At 34.0% G+C, this 17,205-nt stretch overlaps 2 protein-coding genes across 3 annotated transcripts; both read left to right on the forward strand.

The window, feature by feature from the left end:
* On the forward strand, positions 1-4,632 carry LOC108205735 (uncharacterized). 2 transcript variants are annotated; one of them, XM_017375777.2, is made up of 5 exons: positions 1-470; positions 1,123-1,319; positions 2,962-3,060; positions 3,598-3,649; positions 3,996-4,632. In XM_017375777.2, exons 1-5 carry the CDS (start codon positions 188-190, stop codon positions 4,136-4,138), a joined length of 774 nt encoding a protein of 257 aa, XP_017231266.1. In that variant the 5' UTR covers positions 1-187; the 3' UTR covers positions 4,139-4,632. The 2 variants fall into 2 exon arrangements, 1 of the variants encoding a protein (XP_017231266.1); XR_010288948.1 differs by having other exon boundaries at positions 39-470; positions 3,598-3,781; positions 3,996-4,130.
* Positions 4,633-11,696: 7,064 nt separating this feature from the next.
* LOC108210095 (potassium channel AKT2/3) lies at positions 11,697-16,676 on the forward strand. The gene is made up of 11 exons (XM_017381358.2): positions 11,697-12,157; positions 12,494-12,712; positions 13,278-13,436; positions 13,675-13,732; positions 13,912-14,229; positions 14,347-14,586; positions 14,723-15,046; positions 15,267-15,458; positions 15,578-15,653; positions 15,756-16,352; positions 16,440-16,676. Exons 1-11 carry the CDS (start codon positions 11,913-11,915, stop codon positions 16,568-16,570), a joined length of 2,559 nt encoding a protein of 852 aa, XP_017236847.1. The 5' UTR covers positions 11,697-11,912; the 3' UTR covers positions 16,571-16,676.
* The last annotated feature ends 529 nt before the right edge of the window (positions 16,677-17,205 follow it).

A 17,205-nucleotide genomic window follows, 5' to 3' on the forward strand; every position in this document is an offset into this window, starting at 1 on the left:
AAATCAAGTTGACACACTCACACAAGTAAATAACTAAACCCCAGGACAGATAAACAAAACAATTTTTTAATTTCAGGAGAGAGAGAAGTAGAGCTAAGAAGATGAGTGAAAGAGGTGGGATGATGGGGGTTGAGACGGTGATATATATGAGTGATTAGATGGTATAGATATTTGTGATGACAGAGAGATGTTGAGGCCAAGTATATCCCTAGTTGCAAGTCATGATATGAATATGAACCCTAATTTTCCAAATGACAGAGAGATGTTGAGTGAAAGAGGTTTTGCAAGTCATGATATGAGCATGAGCCCTAATTTTGCAAATGAAGGAAGCTCGGACTCTGTTTCTGATTTTCATGCTGAACAAGTAAACAGAGATACGAATGATGCTCCCCCTCTTGATGATGTTTGCCCAATCTGCTTTGATGTTTTTACTGTTCCTTGCAAGACTAATTGTGGCCATTGGTTTTGTGGTAATCTCTCTCTCTCTCTCTCTCTCTCTCTCTCTCTCTCTCTCCCGCTTAATTGGTTGCCAGTATTTTTATTTTGTTTTGTAGAATGTTGACGATGTGTGGCTTGTACTATTTTTGTTTGGAAAGTTTTTAATATTCTACAAGACTCTACATGTTATGGTGCTAGGGTTGCCTATTTTGGATTTCAGGTGTGAAACGGTTAATTTCTGGCTATCTAATTCTAAATCATAGTGCAATTTGATTAAAATGAAGATATAAGCAATAGGCTTTAGGAAATGAATTTTCAATTATGAGTTGTTGCCGGTCATATTTTGGTTAACCAAAACCAAGTCACTTTAGAATTGCTTATATCTCATGTTTAAGTTGTTGTACCTTGTGTGCATATGACTTTAGAATCACTTTTGCTGATAGAAAACATGTGACAGTTAGAATGTTTCATTTGGCTTAAAATTTTGAAGCACGACTACTGTAACCTATGCTATTTTGGCAAATCGTAGGGATGTACTTGTACATGTTTGCAATAGAATATGGGTTCTCAGCCCTTATATTTTTCATTCTGTATTCTACTAACGTAACCCTGGTACTCCTTTCCCCAGTAAGGTGTTATGTCATTACTTAAATTTATCTTGGTTCTCATTTCCATTGTGCACAGGTAGTTGCATCATGCAGTTCTGGCATTACAAGGCCACGGTTAAGAGATGCAAGTGTCCCATTTGTTCTCGCCTGATCAGTGTTTTGACACCAGAGGCGTGCTTATTGGGTCGACAAGAGAAGGAAGTGGTTGATGTCTTGAAAAATGTACACAGGTACAATTGCCTTTTTCAAGGTGGCTTTGGTGGACTTCTGCAGGTAGTTGTGTAGATCTTTACTCCATGATGTTTAGATAATATGATTTAAGCTGCTAATTTGTGACCTCTTTCTTTCAGTCCTCGGACATCCTTTCTTTCTTTCTTTTTTTTTTTGTGTCAGGCGGACGTCCTTTCTTTTGAACAAATTGATAACTCTAGTTTTCGGCCTCAAAACTTGTCCATGTTTGCGTTCAAAATTTTGTTAATATATGTAGTTGTATAAAACATAGAGAAGAACCTAAAATAGGGATTTGTTGTAGTACATACTGTAATATGCAAAGGTAGCTAAATCACAACCTCTATACATATAGCCCAATCTCAAGGAATTAAGTTTGATCACAAAACAAAGATGAACTTACTAAATGGTTAGCCAGTGATAAAACAACATTTAAAGACCTATTTGATATTATGTGAAGATTACAGATTGGTCAATTGGTTCTGCAGTCTGATTAGGATATAAATGCTCTAACAACGACCTCCCTTGCAGTGTACATTTCTTTAATTCCTCTGCTGTGTTCTTTTTTGTTTGCCACTTTGGGTATTCATAAAATTCTGATTTTCAACTTGTTTTGAGAGTTTTTTTTTTATTAGTGTATAGCATTTCAGCTCCACTGCGACCTTTTCTGTTCTCTACATTTGTAATTCCTGGATTCTGATTTGCAGTCGTGATAAGTTATTTAGGATGATAAGCATATTCTTCACCACTTCACATGTTTGGATGTTCAATCAGGCCTGCGTCGTTTGTTGTGGCTTTCCAGTAAAGTATTTACTTATATATAAAATTCTTATGTCTATCGAAAAGGATTTCTTTTGTCTATGAATGAATGTGTCAGTAACGTGTCTCCATTTTTAGAATAGATGGAGCAACATAGTGTACACCATTCAGTTGATGCGTACATTCATCGGTTTCGTCTCTTAGTCCAAAACTCTTTGTCATAGTCTTCAAAACTAATTATGACTATAATATCTGACTATGTATATGATTTTGATGCCTGCTATTACTTGGTTTTTGAAAGGGGTATCAGAATATTCTTGAGACCTGCAGTAACGGTCAGATTTGAGAAACAGAGACAACAATAACTGAGTGCAAACTGTAGTTTATAGTTGATTTCAACTTATTGAGGCAGAACTTGCGGGACCTTGCAATGCCGTTGCCAACTTGTTTCATAAATTAGCGATTCGATTCACAATTATTTTTTCGGGAATGTGTAGCAAGGGAACGTGTTGCATATATTGCAAGAGTTTGGAAGTTATATTTTGCTTTTTAATCCACAGTGATAGTATCTGCCGACCTGAGTTGGTATACCGGTCAGGAAAGGTTCTGCCACTTATAGAGTTTCCACTATTCGGAAGGGTTTGAATGTATTGTTACTGGAGTTGGTGGTATCACTGATGTTACCATAAGGAGAATATAGAACAAGTGTGTAGAATAGATATGTTCAACTTTTTATAAACACGGGAATTAACTTTAAATGCAAACTTAGAGGAGCTTATTTTAATCGGATGTAACCTGGATTTGTTATAGAAATTATACCATCATGTTCGCAATACTTTGATTTTGGATCAAAAGTTTTGTTGTACTTCCAAGTGTTCAAAACAACATGGCACAATTATCTCTTATATATTACATCCTATTCTTGCAGAATGTACTTGCAATTCCATTTCTCATCAAGAGGATCTTCCAGGGACTGATGGATCCTGATAGGTTCAGAATTAACTACTATACTGCACGCTTGTTTGGTGTAAGTTTAATCGATATTTAAGATTGCAGATTAAATTATTTCGTTCGCACTATTATAATTTCCGAACAATATATTCTAGTTAGTCAAGGGTTCTGTTAAACCCTAATCTAGTAACATACCATCCCTTGCTTGTATCTGAGTTACAGCTCCCTTTCTGCTGCAGTATATGCTAGTCAACTCGTTAGAATAAATAAAAAGCTATAAATGGTTCTATAGTGAAACATACGGGTTTGACTTAGTTGTCTTTAAGTTTCAATTCCTAAATTTTTTATTGAATCTCACTTTAAAATAGGCTTTCTGGCGCAGGCAAATTTTCTTTTGCTTTATTTCAACTATATCTAATATTCAGCTAATATAAACCATAACCCAGCATGCAATGTCTAAATGCTGATGCCTGGTACTAGTCTTAGAATGCATCATGTGTAATTTTATTTTTTTTAATTTGTTCCGAGTGTTCTGCGCCACATTGCTGAATGCCTACAAATATACGTGTTCTTTGTTCTCTAATTTAATTCTACTTTCCTTTTCAAATGGCAGTTGATGTTGGGTGTGTTGTACAATATCAGCCCCTTTAACTTCATTCCAACAGGTACATCTCCTCCGAAACAGCTTCATAGTTTGTATATCTCACTATTGATATAGTTATGTGCACGTAGCAAATGTGGTGTCCAGGGTTCGCGGGGAATCAAATACAAAATTCCAACCGCAACCCTGTTGTAAGGTGCTGGTGGATTATCTTGTTTTACTTTTATCACATGGTAGTCTTACATATACATTTTACATATTCATATCTTACCATATATCGATCTTCTTCTTCTTCTTATATTTTTTTTGCAAGTTACCATATATCTATCTCTATTTGCATATATATCTAGTTAATGTGTAGTTGTGAAGTGCAAGTTATATGGTTTGCCTATTTGGTACATCATTTGCAGGAGGCTACGCTGCTCATAGGGTTTTTGAGCTTTGTGCAATACTTCTGGTGGTGGTCCTGTGTTTCATAGGCCTTTGCTGTAGAGCAATATCTCGAAGACGCTGGCGGCGTTTAGTAGCTGCTCATAATTGGAATGATTTGTAGCTTAAAGTGTATTTTTGTTGTCATAGACAGATCAGGCATTCTGCAGCTGCTCGTAATTGAACCAAATTGCAATTTGGCACTCTCCAATATTGTTATCGGAAGATCTGATAGTTTTTGGAATGACAAAATGCGTAGCAGAGGTTACATCTACTCTTCCCTTTCAATTCTCGATTACATGGAAACCTGGTTATATAGCCTATGGATGTTCTCAAGTGCAATTCCATTTTATGAAGAGTTGGGAAAAGAGTAACTTCGTTAGATGGACAATGGAAATAATATTAGTTTCCTGATTATAGAGAGTAGACGGCTATGTAAAAAATGTTTTTGTGTCCAAATTGTTTTCTGACTGCCGAAATATATCGTGGACTCCCTAGTTAAATTTGTGACTTTGTTCTTATTCTTATAGGCTCGATATCGATTTCGTCGATTTCGATGTCGATGTTGTACCTTGTATTTATTACGATACGGAAGTGCTGCACAGCAATTTGGTTCGAGAGAGGGGAAGTTGCTTAAGACACCAATACAAGAAAATCAATCAGAAAACGTAATGGATCGGAATTATGGCTTGATATGACTGATAGTGCTGTTATTGGTTGTTGTTTGCACTAGTTTATGTTGCATTCGACAAATGTTTACATTTTTCTTAATCAGATTGCAACACGGTCACCTCTCATTTCCGTTATGCGCGGAGGCATGTCATCTTTCAATTGCAGTGGAGATGAGGTCGCTGTATCAACAGTATATACACATAAATCAGACAATTTGTATATATAGATTCTTAGGAGCTCTGATCTTGATTGATGTTGTGACCAAACTTTGGAGTTGAGGTTCTTTATCAAATTGCTCATATTCTGTCTTACGAATCGGTCCCCTTCCACTGACTTGATCACTTGCATGGAAGTAAGAATATCAATTTTGATCGGTTTTGGATCGGATTCAAATTCAGGTTCCGGATTGGGTTTTTTAGGTATTTTAAAATTTATATGGTGCAGTAAAATCTAATTTATCTTATTCGACCAAATAATTCTTTCTTGTTATTTGAGACAAAAATAATGTATACAACAAATAAAATTATAGATGATTAAGTTATATGCATGAGATGTGGTTTGAATATTAAATTATTATGACTTTAAAGTTAAAACTAAATGATGTACTTAAAAGAATGAAATCATTAATAATAATAAAAAAAAGAATGAAATCATTTGTGTGCCGAGTAATAATGAAATTGTGAATTAAGTAATATATTATTTGTCTTTTGTTTAGAATATATTGTATATTTACTTATCATGTGTGTATATTTGTTTATCAGATTTTCATCAAATTTCGGGTTCGATTCGGGTTTCGGACATATCAGATTCAAATTCAATATATCAGGACTGATAATATTCAATCCTACCGAAACTAATCGATATCTATTAGATTAGATTATTTTATCACCTTCACCCTAATCATCAAATTAAAATACTCTTTAGCGTCTCCAATAGCCAAATACGTGGGAAGAACGCGGGGTGTTACAAAATATTCCACACAGGCGACTTATTCATCTAATCCACGAAGTTAATTGCGAATTTTTCAATAAATAGTCCTCATTTAGTCAGGGAAAAAGAAGAACAGACTTCTACATCAAATGATACTTGCAGTCATTAGTCAAAAAATAACATTATAAAGTATAAATAAATTTTGAGGATGTTACGGAATAAGTCACCTAATACTCCCTCCCTCTGTTTTTTTTATATGACACTTTTGACTTGGGCACGTACCTTTAGGTGAGTTGACCACATAGTAAACATTATTATTTTTAATTGATTTTTTTTGTGAATTAAAGTTTTGATCGCATATTTTTATTCAGAAAAAGAAAATTTCAAAAATAATGCTTTTAACTACCCGGTCAAAGTACTTAAAAGTGTGTGCCAAAAAGTCAAACGTCATATATTAAAAAACAGAGGGAATAATTGTTTATTATAGCACTGTATGCCAGTCAAAATTGGGCATTCACTTCCCAAGTTTTACCCCGAAAAAGTGTGCAGTCAAATATGCAGGTATATTCACAGTCCAGTAGTCTTATCGCACATTTTGAGTCAGCTGTAAAAACCTATATACACGATACTCAAAATTTCATAATTAATCGGCAATGAAAGACGTAAAGTAAAATTATTAGAATTTATCACTTCATAAATAATCGATGTCGCCACGTTTATGATCGCAACCGTCGCATCGACCTCTACCACAAAAAGCGAAACAACCAGATGGAGATATACGTGCTTGTTGCCAAGTGCCAACAATTAGGTTTTACTTAATTATCAAATAATCATTTCTCTCCCAATGATTTAAGTTTCGGTTCTGATTTATTTCCTGTTACTTTCGCTGTCTCTCTGCAGCTCCACCAAGTCATCAACTATAATACCCTTCCATGTTATCACCATATGAATAACTAGTTGAGAAACCGCACGTTGCGGCGGCCTATAAAAATTATATTAATGATTCAATATTAATATTTGTAAAATAAAATAATTTTGTGACTGTCATAAAAACTATATTAGCGTTTCAAAATTAATATTTGTAGGATAAAATAAATTTTATATTATAAAAATCCTGATGTAATACCAATACCAATATATAAAATTGTAAAATTGGACTATAATTCATGATTGAAAAATGAAAATAAATTTATACACGAAATAAAAATTTTAAAACACGACGAATCTTAATTTTATTTGTGTTTCTTTTGAAAAGTAATCATGTTCTTACATTGTCACATTCCGCCAATTTTTTTGGATTGATTGTGCACAAAAACATCTAACTTAAAGCTGTGATGTTGTAGTATTAAAAGAGAGGAGGTTGTGTTTAGACTTGTGTGTTACTCTTTCTCATAATTAAATAATTTGAAACAAAATTAGATTAAAACTTTCAAGTTACTATATTCCATAAATAATCTGAAACAAAATCAGATTCTGAAACTTGCTTCTAATATACCAGAAACTAACAAAGGTAGTTCCAATTTTTGATATTTTTCATCCAAAAATTCCAGAAAATTAAAAAAAAAAAATCAGATGGAGGGATGTGAGAGGTGCCACCTACATGCCCCTCGCTTCCCCATCATATTTTCCTGTATACAAAAAAAAAATCATATAAAAATCAACAACAACAAACATGTCTGATGAACAAAACAAATATTATAAAAGAATAATCAACAAACATACATCACTAATAGTTATTTATTGGTATCATCCATCAATATCATGTCAAGACTATATTTTTTTTCCCATGTTTGAATTTGTCGACTCCCACATAGCGATATATAACTACCTTTGCTTGCAACAACCCACATAGCGATCTACAACTACCTTTGCTTACAACAACCCATATAGCGATCTATAACTACCTTTACTTGCAACTAACGTTTATTTTTTTAATATTATATAAACAACCTTCACTTATCGTTGCAGAATAACTGCACCACCGAGTTAAAAATCAAGCAAGAGAACTATCATAAGAGAGAGGTAGGGGTATGGTATTGAGAGAAAGAAGGTTGTGTTTAGATGATCCAAAACCCTACGATCTATAGGGGTATTTATAGGTGCAGAGAGACTCGTGTGCTACTCTTTCCCATAATTAAATAATTTAAAACAAAATCAGATTAAAATTTTCAAACTACTATATTCCATAAATAATCTGAAACAAAATCAGATTCTGAAACTTACTTCCAATATACCCGAAACTAAAAAAGGTAGTTCTAATTTTTGATATTTTTTATCCAAAAATTCCAGAAAATTAGAAAAATAGAACGGAGCGATGTGAGAGGCGTGTATATTTTTTATCCAAAAATTCCAGAAAATTAGAAAAATAGAACGGAGCGGTGTGAGAGGCGCCACATACACGCCCCTCGCTTCTCCTTTATATAAGTATATTAAATTCCAGAAAATTAGAAAAATAGAACGGAGCGATGTGAGAGGCGTGTATATTTTTTATCCAAAAATTTCAGAAAATTAGAAAAATAGAACGGAGCGATGTGAGAGGCGCCACATACACGCCCCTCGCTTCTCCTTTATATAAGTATATTGATTTGATTTTTACATATATATTTACATATTTCACTATATAAATTTAACTTTTGGAAAATTTAAAAATCTGGATCATCGGTAATAATCTATCACTATAATCCATATTAAATTATATATTTCCTGTTACTTTTTGCACGTATTTTGAAATGTAAAAAAAACGTATCTTTATATATTATTTTTCAAAATTTTATTTTCTGAATAAAAATATAAATATTAAACTTTTATTCAAATTTTTTCTTTCAGGATGATACATAAAAGTATGCTTTTTATGCATATTATTACGGGCACAAAATCAAAGCGACTAATACAAAGAGAGGGAGTATTTGGCCTTCAGCGAACATATTTCGATACAAATACACATTACACAAATACATGGCTAAAAATATTCGCAAAACATGTTATAAAATATATATACTCCGTTCTCTATTTAATGTTCCACTAAACCTTTATCAAATATAACACACTAATTCTTTCGGCCGCGTGAGATAACAGAGAACAACACCTTATTCTTAACAAAGACCAAGGAGGAGAATAAAATGCATATCCACGCGAAGGCATATTCCATAACCTTGTAGCCTTTGTAGCTCGTATACTTTTACTTGGACTTTTAAGAAACTTCCACACATAAAAAATAAGTGTAATGATCAATATGGCGACCTTTATTTCATTTTCACAGATGCACACCTGCAAGCATCAGAATAACTTGGAATATTTTCATATTCGACAAATATAAGTAATTCCTATGGTCTCCACCGAACTCATGGGTCTTGTATATTGACTTAGTTGTGTACTCTTTGAAAAAGAAAAAGAAACGAAAACATATTAAATGTATAGAATGTTATAATATATTTTTTTAACGTAGGATCCCGCAGCCGCTACGTTTGAATGCACACTGTCTAAACCAACGAACTCACGTAATAACCCTGCAAACCATGTGAACAAAAGTAAACCGCATTTAAGCTACCGGAGGCATAGTCACAACAATAGCTAAATTAAACATATATAAATTATAGTTTGCTTTGATATTTTGTTACCCATCTAATAACATCAATTAAAATTTTTAACTTATATTAATGCGAACCTTTACTATTAAAAAAAATAATACACATGTCTAAGGTTGGATTGTCACCAAAAATATATTAAACTTTAACTTTCATAATATTAATTTTAAAAATATAAATAAATATAAAATCTTGATGATACTTTTATATAATAACTAAAACTTATTTAAGAATAGATCATCTAAAATTAATTTGTGTTCGCACGGATTAGAGGAGTAATTATATTTAACTACACACACACTATTATTGTCGGAACAAATAACTCTTTTTTAAAAATAATTGCAATAAATTCCATTTTACGAAAAAACATATAAATAAATTGTGACGGTGTCCCATACTCATAAATGGGATTGAATTAAAACATTATCGTTATGGTGCAAAAAAATAATTTAAGTTCCAAATATATACTTTATGATTATCATTTGATAAAATTAATTATAAAAATAAACTAAGCTAAAAAACACGTAAAAAATATTATGGCGTATTGGCGTGTACAAACTACAAAGGGTGATATTTAAAAATAAAATGAAAAAAAACTACAAAGGGTGATTTGATCCTTACCTTAACTGCTCCACTAGTAAAAAACTAAAAATGTAAAATAATAATAATAATATACTCCGTAGGATAAAGTGTGCAATGGCGAATGCCGCCTTCCAGAAAAGTAAGCACCACGTGTACTTAGTATATCAATCGACCATATATACTTTTTATCGACCATAAATTATGAAATTAACATAACGAGAGAGTATGTTTTTGAATTAGAAAGTGATCATTCACCTGAGTGATGAGTATCTGTATCAGACTCTTTTGTTTCTGTAATGGTTAAATGAAATGCAGAGGAGAGGGGTTTGTCCTCCCCTGCACTCGGCGTAGAGATCACTCAACTTCCCACCATGTTTATTACACCCTAAAAAACATCAAACTAAGCCGGTGGTTAGTTCATTATAAAAGCTTATTCCTTGGCCTTTTTAAGGGGAATTTATCAGCGGCGGATCTAGACCCAAAATCTTGGGGGGCACCAAGCAAATTTTCGAAAAACACCTATATATTTTCAAATTTCGGGGGGCACTTCTATAATTTTGTAAAATTTAGAATGGTGAAAAACTGTAAAAAAAAAAATTTAGGGGGGGCACGTGTCCCCCATGCCTCTTCCTAGATCCGCCCCTGGAATTTATAGTGTGTCCACCACCATAGTTGTGTGCTTCTGTTTCTAGAGTAATCAGTAAGGCTTGTTCTGTTTTGTTTTCTTATTTTCAATAACATTATTTTTGGTTGAAGTGAATGGAATGAAATGAAATAAGTCAAAATAAAAAAATTAATAGAGTGTAGGTGGGAGAACTTTGATAAAAGATGAGTGAATGCAAATTTTGTATGATAAAATTTTGGTGTTTTTTTAGGTAGAAAATAGGTATGATGTTTTACAAAACGGAGGACATGAGCTCTAATTAAGGGTGATAGGAATAAATGTTGGAAAAAATGAAATTATTATACATTTCCATTTCTTTCATTTTCATTCACCCCAACCAAACACATCATTACTGTTTTTCTTCTTAAATTTGTTATTATTTACATATATAGAGAGAGTAAAGTTCGTAATTCGTTGTCCTCATTTCAAGATTCGAAAAATTTTAAGACACCACAAATCCTCGAATTTTAATTTATTTTGAAAATAATATTTAACATTGATTTGTTATGGTATATGTATGTATATGAGAGGGATCCAGATCCTAGTGTTAAATATTCGTTCGAACATATATTGTGGTTTATAATACATGTTAAAAGTATGTTTTTCTTACGAAACATATCATATTTATGTTATTTTGTTTAAAATTAAATTATATAGAAAAATATGTTTAGTTCTCCGTTAGTGAAATCGTATATACGATGAAAATGAAAATGTTTAACTGTTTGGAAAGATATCGTCGATGTTTATATACGACGAGGATAAAAAATATATTTCATTATCAGGTAAAAACATAACTTACTAAAACACAAACGTGATGATCAATATTTTGAATCATCTTCTGCATAGAGATAATTTTTATTATATATTTTTGATCGACCCTGAAATATCTATTTCTATATCATTTTCGAAAACAAATTAAAAATTATACGAATAATGATAGATAGATTCAAACCCACAAGAATTTTAGTTTTATCAAGTAGATTCTAACCTCATCTGAAAGAAACAGTTACTAGTTTACAATAATCAGTAGCTGGTCCGAAAGAGGAAGAAGACATAACACTCTTTTCTGTTCATTTCTTACAAACAAGCAGAATTCAAATGTAAATAAAAGAGAAACAAAAGAATAGCTGTAGCTAAGCTTTTAGGAAGGGTCGCAACAACACATAAAAGCATCAATTGAGATCATTCTATTGAAGAGTCAAGCTACCCATCCTGCATGCATAAATATACAAGGGACCCCTTGTGGCCATATCACACAACCAATCAATCAACTTCATTAGTGTGAATCTTTCATATGGCCTATTCTCTCCACACCACATCAACTTTCATCTTCTAACATTTCATGTTCCTGAACCAATACCACCACCACCCATTCTTTCTCATTTATACTTCTCACCCCTTCAATTATTGCATCAAACCAAATTTTTAGTACTCACTTTTTTCTCTAAATTTTCCTGAAATTTTTGATGGGAATGAGACAAGATTCATCGCATACGAGGCGGCCGGGGAGACAGGCGTCCCATGAAGAGGAGGAGCTGGAAGAAGAGTATGGTACCAACTTGGAAGACTTGAACCTGTCAAACCTGTCCAAACTTGTTCTTCCACCATTAGGTGCTTCAAGCTATAGTAATAAAAACACTCACAGCTCGGCCGAGCTTCGGCACAACCTCAAGCGTAGGAAGATCATTTCTCCTATGGCCACAAAATACAGGTGACACATCTATACTTGCATGTTAGCATAAGAATCTGTTAAGCGGTCAATTCTCCCAAAACCTCACGGTGTTGAGAAGAGGGCTTACCAGCATGGTAGGAAGTCGTGCTCGAGTCTCCTCCAAGACTTAGCTCTGATACCATGTTAAGTGAATAATTCTCCCAAAACCTCGAGGCGTTGGGAAGATGGTTCATGATCATATCATATTCTAACAGAATCACTTATTAGTTCAGTCAATCTATAATCAGGGTCACAAAAACGAATGCAGGTGCTTATTATTTTTATCCGTCTATAGTCAGAACTAACTGTAATTAAATGTCTTGTATGTGGATGCAGGTATTGGGAGACATGGATGGTGCTATTGGTATTCTACTCAGCATGGGTGTATCCGTTTGAGGTATCATTTCTGAAATCATCACCGATCATCGGAATCTACATTGCCGACATCGTCGTGGATCTGTTCTTCGGCGTCGACATATACTTAACATTTTCCGTCGCCTATTTCGACCACAAGACTCAACTAATCATCCATGACCCCAGCAAGATCGCCAAGAGGTCAGTCATCCTAACCGAATCTGGAATATAAAAACTATATTCATTTTAAATATTCCGGACAACGCGTATTTCGATGATGGCAAACGATATTTTCCAACAAAATTTGCAGGCACCACGATAAAAAGAAAACTTGGCAACAAAAAAATTAAATTTCTGGGGTAGCAAGAATTATTGGTTTCTACTTTAGTGACAAGGCAACAAAAAATTTTCTATATTGATGGGACCATTTTATTTCATATATGTCTAAAATTTCCCACTTTTGAATAAGTGGATTATATCTCTACACCTGCCTTGTTGCTGTGGCTGTACCAAACAAAAGCAAAAGTTGTTTATTTTGGAAATGAAGCTTTTAATATTAAATGGAAATTACCATTAAGTTTAAAGGTACGATTTACCATGCACAGTACAAATGTACCAGAATTGATGATAATCACCGATTAATTCATATTTTGTAACTCGTCGAACTGATTGAGTATTCGATTAATCCCCGATCAATTCAATTAATCCTTGTTTTGTGTCTTCACTGATTAAGTTCGATTCCCGTTTTTTACAACACTGACCGCAGGTACTTATCGACATGGTTCGTGATGGATTTGGCATCAACAATTCCATTTGATCTGGTGGTCATGTTGTTCACCGGCAGCCATGATCTGGGTCTGCCTTACTCTCTCCTGGGCTTGCTGCGCTTCTGGCGGATTCGTCGCGTTAAGCAATTTTTTACCAGGTACTTTCTTAGTAATTATATAAATATTAATGATAATTCAGACAGACTAGAAACTACAAACCAGTGATTAGTGATCATAATGTATACTTAAAATTTGTGTGCTACATTAGTAGTATGACACTGTCTTAAAATTTTTAGTATAGAGTTAGAACCAGTACAACTTATATACATGATCTGCATTAATGTGTATTATAATTAGTTTAAGAGTCTTTAAATTCTACTATATTTGATGATCCAGGCTGGAAAAGGATATCAGATTCAGTTATTTCTTGATCAGATGTGCTAGGCTCCTGGCAGTAAGTAGCACTGTCTGATCTTTTATTGTCTATGCTTTATTTAATATATTTCACTCAGGCCCTTCATCTTGTAATATTAACAATTTGAGCCATTTCTTTTGACAAACTAATTGAATAGTTAATATAGAATGGAATTGCTCTGATGTAAATTATTTAGTACTAATTCATTGTTTACACAGGTAACTCTGTTCACAGTACATTGTGCTGGTTGTCTATATTATTTGCTAGCTGAACTCTATCCTCATGAAGGAAGAACTTGGATTGGTGCCTCTAATCCAAATTTCAGAGAGACGCCTCTTGCAATTCGATACATTTCATCCATGTACTGGTCTATTACCACCATGACTACTGTTGGTTATGGTGATCTCCATGCTGTGAACACGGCTGAGATGGTTTTCATCATTGTATACATGCTCATCAACCTTGGCTTGACAGCTTACATTATTGGTAACATGACAAATTTAGTCGTTGAAGGCACTAGTCGTACCATGCAATTTGTAAGTCCTCTTTATCTCTTATATATGTTTTAACCTTGAAAATAAGTGTGAGTGCATTTGTCTAGGCTTACCAGATAAATTTCTGATTGAGGAACTTCTCTTGTGCTTGTTTTGCAGAGAAATAGCATTGAAGCAGCATCGAACTTTGTGAGTAGAAACCACTTGCCGGTCAGGCTCAGGGAGCAGATACTAGCATATATGTGCTTGAGATTCAAGGCTGAGAGCTTAAACCAGCAGCAACTGATAGAACAGCTACCGAAAACCATAATCAAAAGCATTAGTCAGCATTTGTTCATTCCCACAGTCAAGAGGGTCTATCTTTTCCAGAATGTATCAAGGGAAACTCTCTTGCTCTTGGTATGATCTTAGACATGCTCAGACACTTCCAAAATGACAGTCTCATTCGACTTCTAGATATTCTCATGCACATATAACACTATTTCATTTGGATTAAATAATTAAATATGTAATGAAATTGTCTATCTTTAATCAGGCTGTGGATATGAAGGCTGAATATATACCACCTAGAGAGGATGTGATATTGCAGAATGAAGCACCGGATGATGTTTATATAATAGTATCAGGGGAAGTGGAATTAATTGATCATTCTGAAATGGATCAGAAAGAGGAAATTGTTGGGATTTTGCAACCTGGAGACATGTTTGGAGAAATTGGTGCACTTTGCTGCAGACCACAAGCTGTTACATATCGAACCAAGACTCTTTCGCAGCTCTTAAAGATGAAAACCAGTGCTCTAATTGAAGCAATGCACAGCAAACAAGAAGACTATATTGCTATTATCAAAAACTTCCTTCAGGTAATTTGGTCAAATGTTTAGCTTAAAAGTTGTCTCAAAACCCCTGAGAGAAAAAAATTATTCTCTTATTTATACAAGTATTCCTCTCTCATTCATCCAGCAATATATGTAGATAATTTGTTCAAAGTAAGTTTCAAGGAGAAACTAATCAGAAATGAACATAAGTGCACTGAATTTAAATGAAAGGCTGATAGTATATTATTGTGTGGTCAATTTTTAGCATCATAAGAGGCTGAAGGAGTTGAATATAGGGGACTTCATAGCGGATAGTGGGAATCAGGAAGATGATGATCCTAATATGTCGATCAACTTACTAACAGTTGCCGGAACAGGAAATGCTGCTTTCCTTGATGAACTTCTCAAGGCAAGATTAGACCCTGACATTGGAGATTCCAAAGGAAGAACACCACTGGTAAAATACTTGCACTGACTACTTTACAGCCGAAAAATGATAAACACAATCCCTCCTAAGAATTCATGTATCTGCCGTTCTAATATGAACTCTGTTTCGCTTTCTTTGTTGTGCATCAGCATATTGCAGCATCAAAGGGGCATGAAGAATGTGTATTGGTGCTTCTCAAGCATGCATGTAACATACACCTAAAAGGTAGATTTTTATAGTAAGTTTATAATATTTTTTTTAGCCGTAAGAGAAGATTTAATTTGCAAAATTCATTTTCAATATTATAACATTCATATTGCATGGCAGATATAGAAGGAAACACAGCAATGTGGGATGCCATAGCAGCAAAACACCACTCCATATTCAGGATTCTTTACCACTGGGCTTCCATCTCAGATCCTTCCACTTCAGGAGACCTCTTAACCACAGCTGCACGTAGAAATGATGTAGCTGTCATGAAAGAACTCCTGAAACACGGATTGTTTGTAGATTCAAAAGACCGTCATGGATCAACACCTATCCAAATCGCAATGGAAGAAAACCATTCAGAAATGGTTGAGCTTCTTGTGATGAATGGCGCAAATATCAACACTGACGATCTTCCTAAAACCAGTCACAAGTTTTTGTCGTCTCTAAATTTGGATGAAATGCTGCAAAGAAGAGAAGTAGGCCATCAGATAAACATGCTTGACAACGTCGTTGACAATGTGACTGCAAAGAACTTGGAGGCAGACGATCCACTAAAAGAGTTCAAGAAGGAAAAATCATCAAAAGGATCAATATTTTCTATTAGAGTTAGTATATATAGAGGCCATCCTGTAAAGAGAAGAGAAAATTGCTGCACTGAAGCTGGAAGACTAATTACACTGCCTGTTTCACTGGAAGAACTCAAATCTATTGCAGGTACTTTCATTATACTTAGATAAAAATTGGGGACTTGTTCATATAAGCAAAATCTCATTAGTTCTGAATGCTGCAAACTTTCTACAGGTAAGAAGTTTGGTTTTGACGCGACAAATGCAACTATAACTGATGAAGAAGGATCAGAAATCGACTCCATTGAAGTTATAAGAGATGGCGATAAGCTTTTCGTGGTAGAGGACACAAGTTCTCTCATATGAAACAAACTTTTAGTGACTACTAACTAATCTATATATTATTAACTAAGAGCTAGTGATAATGTATGTTGAAGCTGTGCACATATAGAAAAATGATAAGTTCTTGATCCCTCTCTGTTTTGCTACAATGATATAACTCACTAACCTTTGAAATTTTATGTTAGAATACACAATCAATAGCTTGCTATAACTCATCAAATAATCCTTATTAGCTAACTAACAACTTGCCATCGTAATCATAATCATATGGAGTTACGGTTTACTTATTTTAATAGGATCAAGCCCACGTAATTCTGTTCGAATTTTGTTACCATTCGCAAATTAGACCCGACCGATGTACTATGCATCGACGACAAGCAATCTTTGTTATGGATATCACTTTCTAGGTCCAACGCCAGCTAGTATCTAGAAAGGGGGCGTTTAAAATGTGTGCGAGAATGTGAATCGGAAATGGGAATGAGAGGTATAAGAATGGTATCCCATTATCTGTGAAGTGAATGATTTACTTGGTTGTGATAACATACAAGAAAAATGTATAGAACATCATAAAAGTAATTTTCGATTCTCGGACACATACTTTATGGTATCTATTTGGTATTTATTTTGAGTTTAATAATTCAAACGTTAAGTTTCATGAT

Source organism: Daucus carota, chromosome 2 (assembly GCF_001625215.2).
Source record: "Daucus carota subsp. sativus chromosome 2, DH1 v3.0, whole genome shotgun sequence".
NCBI classification, from domain to species: domain Eukaryota; kingdom Viridiplantae; phylum Streptophyta; class Magnoliopsida; order Apiales; family Apiaceae; genus Daucus; species Daucus carota.